Consider the following 17,369-nt stretch of genomic DNA (forward strand, 5'->3'; position numbering starts at 1 on the left):
CAAATGCAAGAGTAAGGAGAAGTTCAATGGCTTGCTTTGAAAAAACCTTTACCAATTCTATACATTATAGAGAGGATACTTCATTAATTACCCCTTGGTATAACCTTACTCAGATTCCTTTAAAATTTCCTTACTGAAACCACATAAACCAAGATAACATTCCATCTCCCACCATTATTCTCAGTTTACCATACTACAGTAGAAGCTCACTCTAACTTACTCCACTACAGGCTGGACTGATAGCACAATTGTACCTGTGAATCTTTTTTAAAACTTTAGGAAGCAGATCACTCTAGATGCCTGAAGAGTTCCAAAGAACTATTTCCAACTATGCATACTTAATCCCCAAATTATTTTCCACTATGAAAAATATTACAATACCAAGGAAAAAGGTGACGAGAAACCAAATGAATGATTTACACCTACTTAGCACAATTCTTTGGGAATATTATCCTATAGATAAAAAATTTTGAGTCACTGCAATTACCTTCTGTTAAGAGAAGTGGTAGTTACTCTGGTGGAGAGTGTCCAGTCTTTCTACCACTCCAGGGGACTCTTGGAAAAAGGGCTGTGGAGAAGTCAAATTAGAGTGCTCTCCAGCATTAGAAAGCATCTTTATATGAGTTTGTTAAGACCTCTAGCAAATTCCAGTGTAAATATTTTTACAAAACGTTCACAGACCTATAACTAAGTGGCTTCAATTGAAGGTCTGTGGCAGATGGGGTATCATAATGGAAAGAATAGAGGTTTTGGATTCGGATATGGGATCAAATCCTGCCTCAGCCTCTTGCTATTGTGTGATCTTGGGCAAGCTATTTAGTCTTTTTCAGACTCAGTTTTCTCAGATATGAAATTAATACACACTTATGAAGGTAGCTGCAGAGACCAGAAATAATGTATTTAAGGCATTTAACACAAGGCCTGGAACACAGGCTCTCATTAAATGCCATTATGAATAAGAAGGTCTACATAGCAAAATCCAGTATTGAAGCTATAATTCAGTTTATATTCTCATTGATTAAAAATGTCTCATGAAAAGGTTAAAGTTAAAATAATGTAATGATAATAGTTTATTGTATTACCATCAAGTTCACAAAAGTGATCCCGTGAATCATCATATCTTGCCCAGTCAATGAAAGCTTCTTTGCTTTGATTACTATGGGAAGGAGGAATAAAAAAGAAAAATTATTAAATTTGGAGCTGAAACTTTTAACACTGTATTCTAGTATCATTAAAATAGATAATCTGAGGTCAGTTAAAGATTAGATGATGCCACAATTCTGTTATTAGTGATTACACAAAGGAATGATAAAAAACAAGTTATATGAAAATATATATATTAATTTCCTTGAGTAATTTATATTTCTTAACTACACTGAATTATGACTAGTCAATAATATTTTAACTAGAAATTAATTTATAAATACATATAACGTGTAAACACAAAACTCAAGCTAAACTTTTCAATTAACTTAGAAATTATAATGTTAATTGTATTTTTTCCTGAAGTAATTAAATTTACTTTCAGAATTCTTTTAATTTAAATTGCTTCTATACTTACAAGATCTAAAATACCAGTAACTGTATTTCTATAATCTCCCATCCAATGTGGTATTCACTGGTTACAACAATGCCACTTTCATCATGGTGTATCATTCATTTCACAGCCTACTTAACATTTAACAAAATCTATGATCAAGATTTCTAACTTGAAGAACTGATAAGGAACAACTTCACTGAAAACAACTTTGATCTACATTAACAAACCTATATTCAGGCTTTCTCTGTATTGAATACTCATGATGGTAGGATCTATCAGAGAGGCATCATTTTGTTACCCTCTTTATTCGTAACACAAAAAGAAAAAACAAGGTACAAAAAACTATATAAATCAGGTATATAAAGGTAAAAATCAGGTAATTCCTAAATGTGGTACTGTCATAATCAAGAATTTGTTTTGTATTTGAGAAGCTGCTACAAAGAAGTGTATCAGCTTGGCTATACCACATCAACTTTATCAATATATTTTTCCAGTTCAACTTACTGTGGAATTTTTTCCCTATGGGAGTATATAATAAAAATTAACAAAAATATTGTATCATAGTTGACTCAATTGAAATACATAATGCCATAAAAAAAATGCCTAATTATAGCTAAAATGATGTAACTAAACTTGTGTTTAATAAGATAGATCTTATGTTGAAAATAGTGAAGAACAAATCAATAGTGATATAAATTCCTATTTTCTTGTTAACGATATGACTGACTTTCAGGAACTTTCTTCTTTGAGCATCCTTATTTGAGGAGGCTTTGCTGATTCTTTCACCTAATCCCTGCCTAAAACCATAATAAAGCCATGCCTAAGCCAGAAAAAACATTGAATGTGCATCCAAAGCTAATAAAGCTGACTCAGTTTGATTTATAAATGAATTAGAAGGGACCTTAGAGGTTATCTAGTTGAACTTTTCCAAAAGTCAGTTTGAAGATGGATGCAACACTATTTGCATGAGAATTTCTCAGGCTTATCCTTTCAAGATAGTGTCCTGAAGTTAAAGTAGTAGTCTTCAAACTGGGAAATGAGGAGCACAAAAGATGGAATAGGGAATGAGAAACTTTCTGGGAGTGATAATTTTTTTTTTTTTTTTTGAGACAGGGTCTCACTGCACCCAGGCTGGAGTGCAGTGGCATCATAACTCAATGTAGCCTTGACCTTCCGGGATCAAGTGATCCTCCTACCTTCAGCCTCCCAAGTAGCTCAAACTACAGACATACGCCAACACATCCAGCTAATTTATTTATTTATTTTTTTGTACAGACAGGGTCTCGCTATGTTGCCCAGGCTGGTCTCAAATTCCTGGGCTCAAGTGATCTGCTTGTCTTGGCCACCCAAAGTTCTGGGATTACAGGTGTGAGTCACCATGCCCCGTCAATATATCTTTTATTTATTTACTTACTTATTTATTTGAGACACAGTTTTGCTCTGTCACCCAGGCTTGAGTGGAGTGGCACGATCTTGGCTCACTGCAACCTCCACTTCCTGGGTTCAAGTAATTCTCCTGCCTCACCCTCCTAGGTAGCTGGGATTACAGGCGCCCGCCACTACGCCTGGCTAATTTTTTAAATTTTAGTAGTATTTAAGTAGTATTTTCACCATGTTGGCCAGGTTGGTCTCAAACTCCTGGCCTCACGTGATCCCCTGCCTCGGCCTCCCAAAGTGCTGGGATTACAGGCATGAGCCACCAAACCTGGCCTACGGTATCTTAATTGTGATGATGTTATATGGGTGGACACATGTCAAAACATCAAACTGTATACTTTATATGCTGTGTGTCATATTTCATTATACCTCAAAGTAAAGCTGTTTAAAACATCATAGTACCAGTTGCTGGAGAAGTTGTAGGAAAAATAACTGATACACTGCTAGTAGCAATATAATCTGGTAGCAATTTTAGAAAACAATTTGGCAGTACCTAATCTCATTCCTAGGTGTATTCTCCATAAAAATGTACACATGTATGCACCAAATTTATTTTTTATTTTTTTACACATAGTATCTCACTTTGTCACTCAGGCTGGGGAGTACAGTGGCACAATCATAGCTCATTGCAGTCTCAAACTCATGACCTCAAGTGATCCTCCTGCCTCAGCCTCTCAAGTAGCTGGGACTACAGGCCCACGCCACTGCACCTGGCTTTTTTTTTTTTTTTAATTTTTTGTAGAGACAGGATCTCACTTGTTGCCCAGGCTGATCTTGAACTCCTGGCTTCACACAATCCTCCTGCCTTGGCCTCCCAAAATACTGAGATTACAGGCATGAGTCACCATGTCCAACTGTATCCACCAAAATATTTTTGAAATGGCCCGAAAGTATAAGCTATCAAGAGCAGAATGGAAACATGGCACATTCTTACTATAGAATATTATGTGCTGATAAAAAAGAATTAAACATTGCTATGTCCAAAAACATGAACGAATCTCAGACACATGTTAACAAAAAGAAGCCAGGTACAAAAGAATATATTCTGTATCATTCTCTTTATAAACAGTTAAAAGCAATCTCTGTCGGTATCTCAAAATCATGGTTAACTTTGGAAGGTGATAATGACTAGGAAAAGTCCACATGGTAATCTGGGCAGCAAGTGTACTGCTCTGGATGGTGGCTATAGAGTTGGGTTCACTTTGTAAAGTTAAATTGACCTTTACACTTAATAATTTTCTACTCTACTGCATGTGTATTATACTTAAAAAATTTAAGTTTAAAAAATTTCTGTTCAACAACAAAAAACTACAAGCAAAATTAAAAGACAAGTCCTAACAACCAATAGAGCCAACAAAGAATTATCACATTATATAAAGAATGCTTACAAATCAGTAATAATTTAAAAATCCAACCCAATAGAGAAAAAAATGACAAAGAATATAAACTGGCAATTTACCCCAAAATTTTGTAATGACTTAAGCCTAATCCCTAGATCATTCCTCTATTTACACTCTCTCCTTGGTGACCTCAGGTTATGGCTGCTAAATACCATCTATTCATTGACTGACTTCCAGACCTCTCCCCTAATTCAGACTTGTATACCCAACTGCCTACCTGAAATCTCCAAGGGGATGTCTCACAGGCAGCTCAAACTTAACAAATCCAAATTTGACTTTAACTTTGTATCAGACTTGTTCCTCCTGCAGCTGTCCACAGGTCACTAAATGGCAACTCCATTTTTATAATTCCAAATCTTGTAGTCATCCAAAAGCTCATATCTTCTCAATATCATATATCTAATACTGCAGCAAATCCGGTCAGCTTTATCTTCAAAATACATCCAGAACCTGACCGCTTCTCATCATTTCCACTGCTATCACCCTGGTCTAAATCACCATAATGTCTCATTTGGATTACTACAATAATCATGTAATAAGGTTTCTGCAACGTATCAGGCTCCCTCAACACATGCCCTTAACTCCTCTGTTCAAAACCTCCCAGTGACTTTTATTCTACCCACTCTAAAAGCAATACTCATTATAATTGCTTTCAAGGCTCTACAAGAGCTCTACCCACCCCACCTCCTGCCCCATCCCCAGCATCTTTTGACCTTGTCTTCTGCTACTTTGCCCTTGATCACTGTGCTCCAGTTACATTGTTTTACTGTGTTTAGGTCTAGGCATGATCCTGCCATGGGGGTTTTCAACTAACATTTATATATACCTGGATTGCTCATACCCCAGCCAACCATAGGATGACTCATGCCTTCACCTTCTTCAGCAATTTGTTCAAGTGTCGTATTATCACTTAGGTCTTCTCTGACCACCCAATTTAAAACAATGCCACTCACTCCCAGTCCTCTTTGTTCTTCCCTGCCTGTCTTCCCTAACATTCATAATCATTTTACTTACTTATTTCTCATATATTTTACTTGTTTATCATGTTATTTCCTCTGACAAGGATAAAGCTACACGAGGGCGGAAATTTTATCAGTTGCATTACTGTATTCCTAGCACCCTAGAACAGCGCTTGGCACATTGTAGACATTCATTTGTTGAATGAAGAAGAAACTCAAATGTCCAATAAATTAAAAATGCTCAAATCCACTATAATTACAAAGTATAAATTAAACAAAAATGAGGTGCTATTTCACACTCATCAAACATTACTTTTGGTAAGGATGTAGAGAATGATACAAGCTGTCAGCACTGGAGTCAGTAAACATTCACACCAAGTACTATGGAATGCCATCAGGCAATATCAAGAATGGGTACAAAAAAGACAATCCTAAGATTCAACAATTTTATTTCTAATGTGAAAAAAAATTCAGGAATGCTCAAGGTGGCATGTTTGTAAAAGTAAATAATTGGAAATAGCTAAACAATCGTCAATAGGAGAATAGCTAAGTAAAATGTGGCATATTTATATGATGAAAATCATCAGTTAAAAGAAAAAATCTGTGTTTCAACATGGACAGATCTAGAAAGCAAAATGTATAATGAAAAAAATTGCTGAATGTTAAATATAGGATATCATTTATATAAAGGAAAAATAAAACCATATACACAAAATAAAACTATCTTATGTATACATATAAATATATGATAAAAACAAAAATGGACTGGATATACACCACCAAATTCATGATAGTAGTTACCTCTGCTGGATTAGGGAATACAGCATAAGGGATTTAAAATTTATGTGATATTTCTTGTTCCTTAAAACATATGGCAAAAAATGTTAATATTTATTTACTTGGAATGGAGGATTATTTATTTGAAATGGAGGATATATATGTGGGTGTTTATTATCTTTTATTTTCCTATATTAAATTTTGTTTTCAATAAATAAAATTGCTAATTTATACTGAGTCATTAGCAATTATAGTACATAAATACAAATCTTTTTTTTTTTTTTTTTTTTTTTGAGATGGAGTCTTGCTCTTGTTACCCAGGCTAGAGTGCAGTGGTGCGATCTCAGCTCACTGCAACCTCCACCTCCCCAGATTCAAGCAATTCTCCTGCCTCAGCCTCCCAGGTAGCTGAGATTACAGGCACCTGCCACCACACCCGGCTAATTTTTGTATTTTTAGTACAGACAGGGTTTCACCATGTTGGCCAGGCTAGTCTTAAACTCCTGACCTCAGGTGATCTGCCCACTTCAGCCTCCCAAAGTGCTGGGATTACAGGCGTGAGCCACTGTATCCAGCTCATAAATACAAATCTAATCAAATGGGAACGTAAAGGAATTTCTGAAATATCCCATTCCCAACTACTGATTATGTCTAGTCATTTTACACTGCACAATTTGAGGCCACTTATATATTATTTATGCTGGTTTCTATTTAGAACAAATAAGGAAAAGTTAACAGAAAAAAATCTATGAAATTTAACAGTTAGGCTAATAACTTTTATCATTCAAAAGGCAACATGCAGACTGAATTACTATTTATAAAAGACTTAGGAGTTCAAGCCCCTTCTTCCATAGTAATCAGGAAAAATGGATCCATAAACCCTGTTAGCTGAACAATCTTGTAAATTTCTACTTTTTAAAAGATTTACTATGGATGGTACATTCTAGGAATTTAGGGATAAATCAGCCAAGAAGAGGCAAAGCTATTATGAAATTTAGGATAAAGAAAAACTTTTTCTTCCTTTAAAAAATATATTAGTTAAAACTTTAACGGGCACAAAAATTTTTTACCAAAATCATAAAAAAAAATTGATTCTTGATATCAATAAGAGAATATTTTCTTAATACTACCAAAATAAAACTTGCCTTAATGTGCTGTTAATTGCTCCCAGTTTATTAGCTTGCTCACAATCTTCTAATTCTTTGGTATTGTTTGCCATTTTCAAGTACTGCAAAGAAGTTCATAAGTTTAGTAATAATTATTACCTTATTCTTTATTTCAGTTTCTATTGGCAGAATAATCAATCTGTCAACAATGACATACACTAAATATAGATACATTCCATTATAAAAATCCCTATCATATGTAAGAAATACAAATGAAAATGAGGCAGAAATTTCCACCACCTAAATATTATTTCCATCAACAATATATTAAAATTTAACAATTAGGCTGGGCGCGGTGGTTCACATCTGTAATCAGCACTTTGGGAGGCCGAGGCGGGCGGATCACTTGAGGTCAGGAGTTCAAGACCAGCCTGGTCAACATGGTAAAACCCCGTCTCTACTAAAAATACAAAAATTATCCAGGTGTGGTGTCACACACCTGTAATCCCAGCTACTCGGGAGAGGCTGAGGCAGGAGAATTGCTAGAACCTGGGAGGTGGAAGTTGAAGTGAACTGAGATCACACCACTGCACTCCAGCCTGCATGACAGAGCAAGACTCTGTCTCAAAAAAAGAAATAAAAATTTAAAAATAAAAGTTAACAATTAGCACTGATGTGTTGGTGATGATGTCAACTGAAAAAACAACCCTCTTGGGAGGTAAATTTGACCATATATATGTGTGTGTGTGTGTGTGTGTATGTATACATACATATATGTACACATATATACATATATATGGTCAAATTTAGTTCCCAAGAGGGTTTTAATATATATAAAAGTTATATATATACACACACACATATATATACATATATATACACACATACATGTTTGCAAAATGCTTAAACCTTTGAACCTGCACTCCCACTAGTGAGACCATATCCCAAGGCAACCATTCTTTTAAAAAGGTACAACTGCCTTGGAAAATTATTTGGTATTATTTGTAATGTTGAGATAGGCACACCTTGTGGTTCAGCAATCCAGCCTTTACATGTACACCTAGAGAAACTCTTGCATGTGTGCACGAGACAAAGGACAAAAATGCTAATGCATTACTGTTTGAAATAGCCAAAAACTGGGAACAACTGAAATGTCCATCACTAGAGGAATGGCTAATATGTGTTATAGTCATACAACTGACTACAGCTATTAAGATGATGAACAAAATCCACATATACCAACAAAGAAAATTTCAAAAGCATGAGTAAAAACACAAACTGAAAAAAAGTGTTTGTAACCTAAAGAAATACAAAAATATTTAAATAAAAAAATTTACACACAATAAATTACATATTACTTGTGAATACACATGCAATAAAAGTGTAAAATATATTACTTGTAGATACACCTGCAATAGGAATATAAAATCACAGGATACTTCAGAAAAATGGTTAGTTCTGGGGAGGGAGGAAGTAGAATGAACTGGGAAAGAGCTGAGGGGGTTTCAACTGCTTTTATATGGTTTTATTTATTTCAGATCTGAAGCAAAAACAAATACAATAAAGTAAAAACAAAAGATTACACGGGAGAGAGAGCAAGAAGAAAATGCAAAGGAGGCACAAGGAGGAGACAGAGAGGATAGGATGATCTTCATTATGTATGTGCAGTAGTGAAAAACAGGAAATAAACAGTTATCTAAAAACATATAAATGGCAAAATATAATACTCTCATAAGAGGACAAGAACAATCATTAAAAATGAATATCTTAATACCATCTGAAAGTACTCTGCTCAAAATATCTTGATAATTATTTACTCTATACAATATAATTTTGAACCTGCCAGGCTGACTAGTTGAAACAGAAGACTAAAAATAGCTATGTAATAAAACACCTGCTGACTAGGGGATCTGACACTATAGTTACATTTAATAGTTGTTCCAGAGATTCCAAAAACAGTACTGAAGTAATTTCAAAAGAATCTAGGAATGTACAACCTATCTGCTTGATGCAAGAGTTAGGGATTTGGAATTCTGAGGCAAAATGTCTCCATTCCCAACTAACCATAATATGGTTCTTTATTACAGCCACTGCCAGTCAGTAAATGGTAAATTTCACAATGTAAAACAGAAACACTCAAGGAAGAGGAGGGACTTACCTTATTAGAATGCCCAGCTTTTATTCCAACCGGAATTTTACTCTTAAAAAAACAAGAAAAACACAAATTTAAAAAGTGATCTTTATTGTTTTTGGAATTTCTTCACAAATTGTCAATGCATTGCTCTAATTCATCAAGTCTTTTATTCTATGAGGGGCAAATATACATACGCTCAAATTCTGTTTTCACACTCTCTCATAAGGTAAAAGTGTTATCCCAATATACAGACTTATAAATCAAAGTATAGAAAACTGAATGACGTACACAAAGTCAGAAAGCCAAAAGCAGCTCTAATAACTCTTATTGCAGTATTTTTTATATTTATATAATTTAGGTTAAAAACACTGAAAATCACTTCTTCCACAAACTTTGTTACCATAGAAAAGAAAGTTTTAAAAGTTCAACATTATTTGCAATGTATTATATGCAATTTTAACTTCTGCTCTAATAAAGTGTAGGCAATTGTGGATTACTAGAAGGCTTTTTTTGGCCCATATGATTAACCTAGTAAATCTAGGGTTTACCAATGGGAGGAATGTGTGTAGCTGGAACATTCTTTTTCACAAGGCCAATAATTAGTGTTAGGCTTTAATAAATGTATCTGAATTATTACAACTGGTTTATCAAACAGAACTGTAAACAAAATACTTAATACATATTTTGTTCTTAAAGGAAACTGAATATTATAAATTTTTAAAGAATATTCCGTTTAGGAAGGACATTGGTGCAGATTTTTAAGGACAACAAACTAGACTGATTAGGTAAGAAAAGCAGAAAGTGAAAGGAAAACAAGGCTTCAGCTAATTACTGTTGAAGGAGAGGAATATAATTAATTATGTTAGATAACAAAAATCAAAGTCTAAAATGTAGCATTCTCTTGGTATTAAGTATAGGTTTTTTAAAAAATGTAAACGTAACAAGGCCAAGTGAAAATCTAATTCCAAGCCTGAAATTTCCCCAATTAAATCATTACAAATTTGAAATATAGGGCCGGGCGCGGTGGCTCAAGCCTGTAATCCCAGCACTTTGGGAGGCTGAGACGGGCGGATCACGAGGTCAGGAGATCGAGATCATCCTGTCTAACACGGTAAAAACCCGTCTCTACTAAAAATACAAAAAAACTAGCCGGGCGTGGCGGCGGGCGCCTGTAGTCCCAGCTACTCTGGAGGCTGAGGCAGAAGAATGGCGAGAACCCGGGACGCGGGGCTTGCAGTGAGCCGAGATCGCGCCACCGCACTCCAGCCTGGGCGACTGAGCAAGACTCCGTCTCAAAAAAAAAAAAAAAATTTGAAATATAGGGTCTAGTAGTTTATTTTTATTTTGTTTTTTTCCTATGAAACAAGATGCTGATTCAATAAAGCATGAAACAAAAGACAACTGCAGATTCAATCCTAGAACAGGCCTCTGATTTTCCTTCCATTTTAGAATAAGACTATATTTCCACATTCGATGACCAGTATCACTGGATACAAGTGTCTTCAAATCCATTTTGGTGTCAAGTATAGAATCTTCAATAATCTGGTTCTAAAGGAGAAAGCTGAGAGCATGTGAATTTGCTGACATGTCCAAATCCATTGACATTAGCCTGAAATAAAACAGAGGTTATGCTTTTCTAAAAGTCCAAGAGAAAACTGGCTTTGCCCTGCTGTTTTATTTATTATACCTCCGGACAGGGCTCCACATGACAGTCTTTTATTGAACAGTGGCCATCTTCTGCCCAGAAAGGACAAGGTCGCTTCAGATTAACCTTGAAAGAAAGAATAAATTAAAGTTAGTAAACTCATATTATAGTTACGGGATGTTCTCAAAGTGTCACTGTGTTGGACACCAGTGACATGGTGGTGAATAAGAAGGAATACTTCCTATCCCAGTGGGACCTATATGGTTCAGAATTTAAAATGACTGCAATGAGGTAGATCATGCCATTGTACTCCAGCCTGGGTGACAGAGAAAGCATTTAGAACTACTTTAATGTCTTCCAGCCTCCTGATGTTATCTTATTAATGACAGTTCTCTCATGCACCCATTTATTCAATGAATGAGAACTGAGCATCCACTATGTGTCAGACACTGGTTAGGCTCTAGGTGAAAAAAATGGACAGAAAAAGAACTCCCCTCTCCCTCTGGAACTTAAAAATCTATTGAAGGAAACAAGTCAAATATTTGTATGTTTCGTACAAGTTGTAGTCAGTGCTACAAAGAAAATCCAGAGAATTGCAATAGTGGGGCTGGCGAATGGAGGCCTCTGAGGCGGTAATATTTTAGGATGGAGGAAGTGTGCATTTGGATATGGCAATAAAAAGCCTGGACAGTTATGTGAACTAAAAATCACCAGTTGAGCTGATGTTTAACGTAGAAGGGGGAGGGTGGTAGAGAACGAGGATGGAGGTAAACAAGGGACAGATCATGCAGGACATTTTAACCATGGTAAAAACTCTGGATTTTCCTATTCTACACATTACAGGAAGACAGTAATTCAATAGGACTTGCAGATTGCCCATGCCAAAATCTAGGTTTTATTCTCTTTCCTCCCTTTTCTTGTACCCCATCAAACAATTCATTTTCCATTTTTCACCACCTACCTCTTGCCTACACTATTGCAATAGTCTCCGTGCTTCTACTTCTATTTCCATACAGCAACTACAGTTATCTATTTAAAACAAATCAGATCACATCAATCCCTCCTCAAAACCTTCCTGTGGCTTCCATCACCCTTAGAGTTTATAAACTCTGCAGCAAGCTCCACAAGGCCCTCCATAACCTGGCCTCTGGCCTACCTCTCTGACCTCTAGTATGCTCCTCTGGCCACACTGGCCTTGCTGGGAACACACCAGGCTCCCTATGTCTCAAGGTCTTTATTATTTTTATTTTTTGAGACAGAATCTCGCTCTGTCACCCAGGCTGGAGTGCAATGGTGTGATCTTGGCTCACTGCAACCTCTGCCTCTTGGGTTCAAGAAATTCTCCTGCCTCAGCCTCCCAAGTAGCTGGAATTACAGGCGCCCACCACCGCGCCTGGCTAATTTTTGTATTTTTAGTAGAGACAGGGTTTTGCCACATTGGCCAGGCTGGTTTCGAACTCCCGACCTCAGGTGATCTGCCCGCCTTGGCCTCCCAAAGTGCTGGGATTACAGGTGTGAGCCACTGTGCCTGGCCGGTCTTTATCTTTTTTTTTTTTTTTTTTCCTGAGACAGTGTCTTGCTCTGTCACTCAGGCTGGAGTGCAGTGGCACAAACCTGGCTCACTGCAGCCTCAAACTCCTGGGCTCAAGCGATCTTCGTACCTCAACCTTCCAAGCAGCTGGGACCACAGATGTATCACCATGCCCGGCTAATTTTTTTTTTTTTTTTTTTTTTTTAAGTAGAGCCGAGGTATCACTATGTTTCCCAGGTTGGGCTGCAATTCCTGGGCTCAAGCCATCCACCCACCTCAGACTCCCAAAGTGTTGAGATTATAGGTGTGAGCCACAATGCCTGGCCTCAAGGTCTTTATATTTGCTGTCCTCTCTGCCTGTATTATTGTTCCTCCAGATCTTATGACGGCTCACTCTTTCACCTCATTCAAGTCTCTCTCACATGTCATACCTCAGCAGAGAGACCATTCCTGGCCAGGCTTGCTGAAGTAGTGCTCAGTAGGCAACCTCTATCCCAACGTACTGTTTTACATTCTTTTATGGCACTTATCACTACCTGAATGTTATCTGCTTATTTATTGTCTGCACCTCCTACCATCATATGGATCAGAATTTTGCATTATCTTATCCTTAGTGCTTAGAACAGTAGTATAATACATAGTAGACACCAAATTAATATGGTTAAGTAAACAATATCTATATTACAGAGAAGGCAAAAATAGATAGAGATTGGCAACATAGAGGAGAGGGTGATCAACTCTGACTTTTGGTAATACGTAACATGGGTATGACTAGAAGTGTTTGAGGGAGATTTATAGGCAGCGGGGCAGGATGTGCATAAACAAAGAACCTTAAAACAGCATGGCACATTTGGGGACTGCAAGTTCTCAGCCTGGACACCTCCCTTGAGCTTCTGGCCTGTATACCCACCTGCTTCCTTGATTATCTCTTCCTGGATAGGGCATTCATAGGTACCTCAAAATTAACATATCCAAAACTGTACTCCCTCCTTCTAGTAATTCTCACCATCTGAGTAAACAGCAACTCCATTATTCTAGTTCCTCAAGCCAAAATCTTGGCAGCTTTTCCAGCAACTCCCTGAGGCTCTGGCCTCTAACAAGCCATTATCCAGGAACCTAGGTAGCAAATAAAGAATAAACCTCCTTGAGCCTAAACGGAAGGGACAGCACTTTATGTGCCTTCTTCTCCCCTGGCTTACTTCAGGTGCTAATCCTAGCCATACACTCTCTCCTTGGAAAGAGACTGGAGGCCTCTGCCAGCAAGAACAGGAGGAACAGCACTCTCTGTGCTTTCTTCCCTGGCTTGCAACCTCTCATTAGGAGGAGGCAAGGGGCCCTCTCCATGACTAGAAAGAGAAGGGGACATTCCCTGTGTCTTCTTCCCTGACTTGCTTCAGGGAACTCCAGACCAAAAGGTTACCCCTGCAAGGTGCATGTGAGACTTCTTGCTTGAACAGGAGAGTGAGCACTCTCTGCACCTCCTTCCCTGGCTTGCTCCAGACATAATCCCAGCCCTGAAATCTCTGCCAGCACGAATGGAAGGGACAGCACTTCTCAGGCCTTCTGCCTCCATGTGCTCTAGAGATAAATTCCTATAATCTCCCGGTGGAAGGAGGTGGGGGACCTCCCCATTCCTGAAAAGGGAAGTCAGCACTCCCTGTGCCTTCCTCCTGGCTTGCTTCAGTAATAGCTTCAGATCAGAAGTCTCCCCCTGCTAGGGAGGCATGAGACCTGCTGGCCCAAAAAGTAGAGTGGGCTTCCTGCACCTTTTTCCCTGCAGGCTCTGGCAATAATTCCAGGTCTTCAAACTCGCCACGAAAAGTTTTTGAACACATCGAGAACCCCAACTTTTATAGCTTTCATTGGAGGGACAGGCTGCTAAATCACCTAGCTCTGGGAGTTGATGAAGCTCTACACTCCTGAGTCTCCTAGACCACTGAGAACAAACAGGTGACTTTTAAACTTGCAAATAAATATTCAGCAGCTATCTCCTCCAGGTTAAAAGTCAGCAGTTAGATCAAGAATATAGACATCTGCCTCAGACACTCTCCTTGGTGCAGAGCAGAATCAGTGGGAGATAAACTCTGGCTTTCAGCTTCTCTGCAAGGAAAGAAGAAACCAAAGCATGCATCTAACATCCCAATACCTCTAGTCATATCCCAAGGGAATGGCTTCTATACCACCCCTCTCAAGGCAATAGTACAACTTGACTCTAATTTCTTGGAGGCCACTAAGAACAAAGACAGGCTGGACAAGCACAAAGTTCTGAGGAACCAGAATACTGCCCAGGCTGACTGGGAAGAAACACCTGCTACATAAGACCAGTCTAACAAGACTAGAGAAGGTGGTTCTTTTATATAATACACAGAAACCAATACAGAGTTAAGAAAAATGAAGAATTACTTCTTCTAGTAATATTCACCATCTGAGTAAACAGTAACTCCATTATTCTAGTTCCTCAAGCCAAAATCTTGGCAGCCTTTCCAGCAACTCCCCACAGCTTTGGCTTCTAATAAGCCAGTATCTAGGAGCCTATGTAGCAAATAAAGAATAAACCTTCTTGAGCCTAAACAGAAGGGACAGCACTCTATGTGCCTTAAGAAAAATGAAGAAATAGGGAAATATTATGCTCAAAAAAAAAAAAAAAAAAGACAATCTCAATTAGAAACCAACCCTACTGAAATGAAGATATGTGATTTACCTAACAGGACATTTAAAAGGAGTCATAAAGATGCTCACTGAGGTAAGGAGTGTGATGCATGAACAAACTAAGAATGTCAACAAAGAGGCAGAAAATATTTTTAAAATACCAAACAGAAATCATTGAGCTGAAGAACACAATAGCCAAACTAAAAAAATTCAATAGAGGGGTCCAACAGCAGACTAGATCAAGCAGAAGAAAGGATTAGCAAACTTGAAGACAGTTCACTGGAAATCATCCAATCTGAGGAACAAAAAGAAAAAAGACTGAAAAAGAGTGAAGACAGCCTAAGGGACTCATAGGATACCACCAAGCAGAATTACACACATTATCAGAGTACCAGAAGTAGAAGAAAGAAAAAAAGGGACAAAAAGAAAAAAAATTCAAAGAAAAAGTGGCAGAACACTTCCCAATTCTGGGGAAGGAAACAGAAAGCCAGATCCCCCTATGTTAGCTTGCTTATGATGAAAGAAAGAAAGAAGACAGAGAGAGAGAGAGAGAAAGAAAAAAAAAAAAGAAACAAAATGAAGCAAAAATAACAAAACAAAAAAACCCAGCCAGATCCAGGAAGTTCAATGAAAACTTGATAGGAGGAATCTGAAGAGACTCACACACCAAGAGACATTATTATCAAATTGTCAAAAGTTAAAGACAGAGAAAATATTGAAAGCTACAAGGGAAAAGTGAGTTGTTACAAACAAGGGAACTTCCAATAAATTACAGGCAAAATTTTCAACAGAAACCTTGTAGGCCAGAAAGGAGTGGAATATTAGATTCAAAAAGCTGATAGAAAAGGAAGAAAAAAAATTGTCAACCAAAAATACTATATTCAGTGATCCTGTTCTTCAAAAATGAAGGAGAAATAAAAACCTTCTCAGACAAAAGGTAAGGGAATTTATCACCACTAGACCTGCCTTATGAAAAATGCTAAAAGGATCCTTTAAGCTGATGAAAAATGTTGCCAACTAGAAATATTAAAAATATATGAAAATGGCCGGGCACAGGGGCTCACACCTGTAATCCCAGCAACTTGGGAGGCCTAGAGGGTGGATCACTTGAGGCCAGGAGTTCAAAACCAGCCTGGCCAACATGGTGAAACCTCATTTCTACTAAAAAAAAAAAAAAGTACAAAAATTGTACTTTTGGTGGTGCGTGCCTGTAATCCCAGCTACTCAGGAGGCCGAATCAGGAGAATCACTTGAACTTGGGAGGCAGAGGTTGCAGTGAGCCAAGATCGTGCCATTGTACTCCAGCCTGGGTGACAGAGTGAGACTGCATCTCAAACAAAAATAAATAAATATGAAAACATAAAACTCACTAGTAAAAGTAAGCATACAGTCAAACTCAGAACACTATTATACTGTAGTGGTGGTGTAAATATCAATTATATTTCTAATAGGAAAGTTAAAGGTCAAAATATTAAAAATAAATAACTATAGCTATAATACACTATGCAAACTATACAAGACATAAGACATGTCCGTAAAACCAAATTGGGTGGGTGGGGAGGGGAATAAAAGTATAGCATTTATGCAAGTGATCAAAGTTAAGTAAGCATCAGCTGAAAACAGCCTGCTACTAACGTAAGATGTATGTAGGTCTCATGGTAACTACAAAGCAAAAACCCTTAGTAGTTGCAGAAAAGATAAAAGATTCAAGGCATACCACTACAAAAAAGTCATCAAACCACAAAGGAAAACAGCAAGAGAGGAGGAGAGAATAAAGGAATTACAGATTAACAACAACAACAATAAAACAATTAACAGAATGGCAATAGTAAGTCCTTACCTGTCAACGATTACTTTGAATGCAAATGGATTAAATTATCCAATCAAAAGCCATGAACAGGCTGAATGGGTTAAAAAATAAGACCTAATTATATGCTGCTTATAAAGGACTTGCTTCACCTCTTAAGGATACACACAGACTGAAAAGATAGAAAAAGATATTCTATGCAACTAGAAACCAAAAGAGCAGGGGTAGCTATCCGTATGTCAGACAAAATAGACTTTAAGTCAAACGTGTAAAAAGAGACAAAGGAGGTCATTACAAATGATAAAGGGGTCAATTTATCAAGAAGTTACACAAACTACATATACATGCACCCAACTTCAGAAAATGTAAATATATAAAGCAAAT

General features: G+C 37.3%; 1 protein-coding gene across 4 annotated transcripts in view; it reads right to left on the minus strand.

Annotated features, from left to right (window-relative positions):
- Positions 1–17,369, minus strand: part of ERO1B (endoplasmic reticulum oxidoreductase 1 beta) — a 67,963-nt gene that overhangs the window by 27,451 nt on the left and 23,143 nt on the right. For all 4 annotated transcript variants that reach the window (XR_002519103.2, XM_009197046.3, XM_003893728.4 and 1 more), the window contains exons 3-6: positions 11,041–11,124; positions 9,378–9,419; positions 7,259–7,341; positions 1,083–1,156 (exon numbers count right to left, since the gene is read on the minus strand). Coding sequence is in view for 3 of the 4 variants with exons in the window: in XM_009197046.3 (XP_009195310.1) it covers positions 1,083–1,156; positions 7,259–7,341; positions 9,378–9,419; positions 11,041–11,124 (283 nt within the window). In the remaining variant the exon portion in view is untranslated. The remainder of the gene's footprint in view (positions 1–1,082; positions 1,157–7,258; positions 7,342–9,377; positions 9,420–11,040; positions 11,125–17,369) is intronic.

This window comes from Papio anubis, chromosome 1 (genome assembly GCF_008728515.1).
Source record: "Papio anubis isolate 15944 chromosome 1, Panubis1.0, whole genome shotgun sequence".
Lineage (NCBI taxonomy): Eukaryota > Metazoa > Chordata > Mammalia > Primates > Cercopithecidae > Papio > Papio anubis.